This window comes from Amblyomma mixtum, chromosome 6, assembly GCF_055824585.1.
Source record: "Amblyomma mixtum isolate Tamu chromosome 6, ASM5582458v1, whole genome shotgun sequence".
Classification (NCBI taxonomy): Eukaryota; Metazoa; Arthropoda; class Arachnida; order Ixodida; family Ixodidae; genus Amblyomma; species Amblyomma mixtum.
Genome location: NC_143017.1, coordinates 102,024,690 through 102,030,689, shown reverse-complemented (window position 1 = coordinate 102,030,689; position 6,000 = coordinate 102,024,690). Strand labels below are relative to the sequence as shown.

At 51.7% G+C, this 6,000-nt stretch overlaps 1 protein-coding gene across 11 annotated transcripts in view; it reads right to left on the bottom strand.

Annotated features, from left to right (window-relative positions):
* Positions 1–2,377: 2,377 nt before the first annotated feature.
* Positions 2,378–6,000, bottom strand: part of LOC149339872 (uncharacterized) — a 115,351-nt gene continuing 111,728 nt past the window's right edge. For all 11 annotated transcript variants that reach the window (XM_089548539.1, XM_089548548.1, XM_089548546.1 and 8 more), the window contains exon 7: positions 2,378–5,453. In XM_089548539.1, coding sequence (XP_089404665.1) covers positions 5,236–5,453 — 218 coding nt within the window. In that variant the 3' untranslated portion in view covers positions 2,378–5,235. The remainder of the gene's footprint in view (positions 5,454–6,000) is intronic.

Sequence of the window (6,000 nt, the reverse complement as noted above, 5' to 3'; positions counted from 1 at the left end):
CTGTTTCTTTTTTTTTCTACTCGCGAATAAAATAGTCTGTGATGCGACGGTGCACTCGCGATTGAACCTGTCGCCTGTCAGCGAAAGTATTGGTAGTATAGAAGCCTGGCAGATCCCTGGGGAGATGGAAGGGCATTTGCTGGCTGCTGTTGTGTCCGGTCCAGACCACCTCCCTTCCAGACCTGAAGAGACCGGTTGGCGAGCAGATGACGGAGGCGGACAAAGACTAAGCCCCGACCTCGGCACTTCGCGAAGTGGCTGCGGACCTCTTCCCTTCGTGCACGATTTTCCGGGCGGGGGCGAGCTGTTGTGAACGTGAATTTCTGACACCGGAACGCTCCCAGTGTTGCGCGTTCGGCCGGTGAGCTACAGAGACGCTCCCCAAGGACGGCGTCCAAGCCGGCGTCTCTCCGAGCCTGCGCGTCGTCACCGTGGAGCGCGTTGTGCGTTCGGGCCGGACAGCTACGGGAACGCTACCCGGGTTGGCGTTCAAGCCTTACCGGCCAATCAGCCAACAGGACGCTCCTGATTGAACGAAAAGGGGCGGGAGTCTGTGCCGACTCTATTTAAGGGCTCCCGTCTCCTGTGTCTGTGTCTTTTTCCTGTTGAGATACATCGTGTCATGTATCGTGCTTCTCGCTACTTGTAAATATGTAAATACATATACCTTTTTTTTCACGCTGCTCCTTAACCTCCCGTCTCTTCATTGCTCCGGCTAGTCGGCGACAGCAGACCCGCGTCCCGACGGCAACTGAGAGCCCGCGTCTCAACAACTGGATGGCAGCGCTGGGATCGAAGTCAGCTCTTCGCATCGCCTAGCAGCGTTCGCAGTTGCAAGAGCTCCCACGTTGGTGGACCCCATGATCGTGGCTCTGTGAGTGTCCGACCTTTCTTACCTGAGGTATTTTGCCAGGCTTTTGAATTTAGCGTCAATGCTGGCAGGCTTTCTTTGGCAGTGCTGTGAGTACTGATTGTTGTACGCATTGCTAAGAAGAGATAGGGGATCGGTCGAGTGTCTGAGCGCATCATGGACCTGAAATCTTTGCAAAAGCCGGATCTAATTTTGATCAGCAAAGAATTAGGGGTTGAGCTTGGGAAGGCCATGCGGAGTCTGTGCCGACTCTATTTAAGGGCTCCCGTCTCCTGTGTCTGTGTCTTTTTCCTGTTGAGATACATCGTGCCATGTATCGTGCTTCTCGCTACTTGTAAATATGTAAATACATATACCTTTTTTTTCACGCTGCTCCTTAACCTCCCGTCTCTTCATTGCTCCATTGCTGGGAACGTGAATATCTAACACCGGAACGCTCCCAGTGTTGCGCGTTCGGCCGGTGAGCTACAGAGACGCTCCCCAAGGACGGCGTCCAAGCCGGCGTCTCTCCGAGCCTGCGCGTCGTCACCGTGGAGCGCGTTGTGCGTTCGGGCCGGACAGCTACGGGAACGCTACCCGGGTTGGCGTTCAAGCCTTACCGGCCAATCAGCCAACAGGACGCTCCTGATTGGACGAAAAGGGGCGGGAGTCTGTGCAGACTCTATTTAAGGGCTCCCGTCTCCTGTGTCTGTGTCTTTTTCCTGTTGAGATACATCGTGTCATGTATCGTGCTTCTCGCTACTTGTAAATATGTAAATACATATACCTTTTTTTTCACGCTTCTCCTTAACCCCCCGTCTCTTCATTGCTCCGGCTGGTCGGCGACAGCGGACCCGCGTCCCGACGGCAACTGAGAGCCCGCGTCACAACAAGGCCCACAACCCCATTCCACAACCCTCAGGCTCACAGCCACTAAGAGCGACGCTAGTGTCTATTCGAACACTGCAGCCCTTTTCACGCGGTGCGCCGACTCGTAGTCAGGAAATCAGTCACATCCCTGTTCCGGCTACGGAACGCCAGTAGTGAAAGAAACGTCAGTGGCTTTTGAGAGGAACGTCAGAGCGTCCAGTCGCACTGCATTGCGAGTCAGGGAAAAAATTGTAACGACAGACGTACTACAAAGGCCGTGATCGCAGAGTAGGACGACGTTTATACACAGGAACGATTTCCTGACTGGCCAATGCCTTGGACAGCGCTGCATGAGCACTGCTGGCAACGAATCTCATACGTGCCAGCGCCTTTCGAATGTTCAGTACAGGAGGGAGGGAAACACTATGAAAGGGAAAAGATGTCGCTGAAAGAAAGGCGTGAAAAGACGTGTTTTGTTCTAGAGGGACACCGCCAGAAGTAAGGAAAGGGGTGAAATGGAGGAGCAGAAAAAGAGGCCCTGGAACTCGCAGTAGCAGAGTACGCGCTGCGCCGGCAGACCGCCGCGTCGTCTCTCGGGGGGTAGGTCTGCAATGCGGCGATGCTCGGCGCCTTTCCAAGAACACGTTCACGCACATCTAGTAGGGCGTAAACAAATAACAGCTTTATTCTGTCTCATGAGCTGAGGAGAAAAAGAATGTCAGCGTTCGCTCTGTTCTGCCACAGAGTGTGTATGTTCTCAAAGGCTCTAGCGGCAAATGCGCAACCCAAGGAGTACGTCAAGGCCATCATCATCGTTCGCGTGCAGTTAAACTCAAGCAGCACTGATTGCACCGCACAGTAACGTGAGTCTGCGTGTATGTGTGTAGGCATTACAAAAGAACCGCTTCGCGCTCGTATATGCTCTCTCTCTACAAAAGCTCAAGCATACGCGGTCTCCTCTGCGGCTGTTCCCGACAAGGTCCGTCGGGTCGGCTCTTCTAGAAGAGTTGATCCCCAAGTTGCTCCAAACTCCAGTCAGCCACCGAGCGTCTCACAAAGAACACCCCGCATGGATCCAAGCTATCCTGGTGTGAACAAAATTGCAACATGTCTCGCTCCTTGAAGAATATCAGGCGTTCATTGGCTCTGCAGGGGTGTTACCGTGCTTGCTTTCGGCATTCGAGGCTGTGGTTCTAGAATGGCCCGTGGCTGGCGCTGCGTCAGACTACAATACGTGTATATCTCAAATATTGCTCCCAAACCAATGTCTGAAGGAAAGCTAGCGGTTTGTTGCGCTTCCTCCATAATTGCTGGTTTGATATATCGCGCAAGCAATCTGTTAATTCATCGACGGGTTAATTTGCGAAAGAATCCGCATGTCTAGAAAACTGCATGTTACGCATCATTACAAGGTTCGATTAATGCTGACCGGCGTTGTAGAATGCTGAAATATTCGTCCTACCCTTAATATTTTTCTGGTTGTTTGCAAGTGGAGTTCTCTATGTCTCAATATCGTCACAGCAGCATATTTGAGGCACGCTGTAGAAAAAAACTTACTGACTTGCTCAAGTGTCTCGCGCGGGTGCACGTGTGAGTGTGAACAGAAATCAGGCGCGCTATCAGTGCGGCAGCATTGTCTGCACTTCCAGCACAACACATCCCACGCAGAAAACCTCATTGCTATTAGACGACTAATGCCGTCGCAGCGCGAACCACCAGCCATTCGTATGACACAGATTTTTCAACTTAAACCCGCTGAGGACGAAAAGACTAAGCTTTGCAAGCAGGGCCGAAGAGAAATCACCACTAGGCTCAAGCAGATATTTAAAGCCAGGGTTTCTTTCCACGACTCTTTTTTTTTTTTCTCGCAGGTAATCGTTGCCGCTCATCCTGGAATGTGTCTTCGAGGACCCAAGCATTCATCAGAAACAGAGTTGCAGCTCTCGGCCTGTGTCGATAACTATCCACCAAATATGACGACAATGGATGAAGATGGTCCTAGTGCTGAAAAATGGGAGACACCGGTGGCACCGAATGCGAAAGAAGAAACACGGAGCCCGTTTTTTTTTTTTCCTGCACAACACGGAGGACGCGTCGCGAAAGATGAGAGCAGTCACAACACTATGGCAACTTTGGCTACACGTTTACAACGAGGAAAGAAGACCGCGGCGTCGCTTTCGGACAAACATGTTGCCGTTGTTGCTCTAGAGCGTAGCGATTAGCTGTCGGACCGGGAAGCGTATATCACAGATATGTAGTGACTACAATCATGAGTGTGTTTGCGTGCATGCGCGGACACGTCTAACGCGCATGCCTCTCACAACTTTCACTTATTCTTTAATATTAAGCACAGGAGTCATTGCTGTAAGTTTCATTGTGCACTCTGGAATGCGTTATTAATTGACGACAAATTCGAGCCCGAGGATGCCGCTTTTGTTTCGTTTTTCGCATCCAATGTGTGTCGGAGGGTCGAACGCAGAAGACAACAAAAAGATTTCCGAAGAAAACAACAATAAAAAACAAGCACACCACTGTCTCGTCACACGCACAGTGCGCTCGCTGCACTTAGTCCCGCAGCGCCTTCGTGAAAGTCTCGTCTTTCGCGCCGAACTGTCTGCAGCGCGATGACGCCGTGTGCGATGCCTACGAGAGACGCGGGCTACGCACCGTCTTTGAAGACAGACGCCCGGCGCCTCAGGTTGAGAAAGTCTACTATCTTTCTTCCACTCTATTCCGTCGTTTTTCTTCCTAACTGGTCCGCACGACTGAAGCTCGTTGAAGGCTCGACCACGCGAACCTTAGCTTGTCGCCGTCGAAAGACATAGCCTGGTGTCGGCTCAGTGAAACACAACTGCAGGGTCGAACGCCGCTGAAGACAGCACAGCGCCCGGAGACGCGCAAATACTTGAGACCTCTCTGCGACGTCCGCCTTATCGGAGCATGGCACCTCGACACACGTGCGCGCGCACTTCACGGAACAGCAAAGAAGAACGCACGCACTTCCAAGGACAAATATAACCCCTGCTCTTCAATCGCGCACTGAAAACTACTTTTTGGGCCAAGCTAGACACCCCTGGCCGCCCAAAACGAGTCCGAGCTCACCGCCACCACCCTTGGCGAACGAGTGGCAGCGTAGAGAATGGGCAAAGGTGGGGTGCTTTGGTTCTGTTGGCTTCTTCACAGAGCCGCAGAGGCGCTTGGAGTAGTAGGTGTCAGAGTGAAGAGCAGAGTCCAAAACGTGAGGCCATCGCTGAAGACGACTTCCAGCACGCGGAGAGAACATGAAGGAAGCGACAAATAAGAAAATGCGGGGCTTGGACACTGGCGACGAAGCAGGTTGCTCTCAGAGCCAAAAACAGTCTTGTGTTGCTTGTCACCGGCTTTTCCTAGTTTCTTTTCTTTTTCGATCCACTCGCCGCTGATGCTCGTCGTCCCCGGCTGTTCCGGTCCTTTGCCGCCGAGGTGTCGGAAGCTGACTGAAGAAGCGTGTGAACGCGATTGGGAGTACTCCGCGCTTAGACGATGCTCTCGACGTTTTCCTCATCCTCCTCGGGCACGTCGTCCTCCTCCGGGATCTCTTCGAGCGGCGAGGCGATGTCCGGCATCGGCTCCGGCTTGACGGCCGTGTTGCGCACGCACGGGATGAAGAAGGACATGGAGCCGGACACAATGAGCATGGTGCCGGAGACGAAGAAAGGAACGTCGTAGGAGCCCGTCATGTCGAACAGTGTACCTGCAGCGCAAGGCAGGGAAACGCGCGCTTGGTTACTGGGGTCACTGACCGAGCAGCACACACTGAATCCATACGCGTTGTCACGAGTTCAGGAATTTCAAAGCACCAGAATACATGCGCGCATATATCTGCGCCCTTTTTCTCTTCATACCACTCTGCCCCCGTTGCAAGGTACAGTATCTAATGCCATTCCAAACCTACGGTATCCCTTTTGGTAAACTTCTGTATCTTATCAATGAGAAAAATTTTGAGAACGTCTTGTTCTTAAATAAAATACTATGTGCTGAATTAAAAGGAATTTAGCACACCATACATTGGACTAAAAGTGCGCAGCAACAGGCAAACGTTTGTGATAGCTTACAAAAAAAAAAAACACTTAATAGCAACCATGCCGGCGGAAAAAAAGCAAACTCTTATCTTGAAACACGTCAGAAGTGCCCGGAGCATGTCAGCAAAATAAGCGAAGCACCTTCGCGAAACCAATTATGTAAGAATAAAATACATTTAGAGACAACAATATGATTCGAAAACATGCTAAACAAAATGC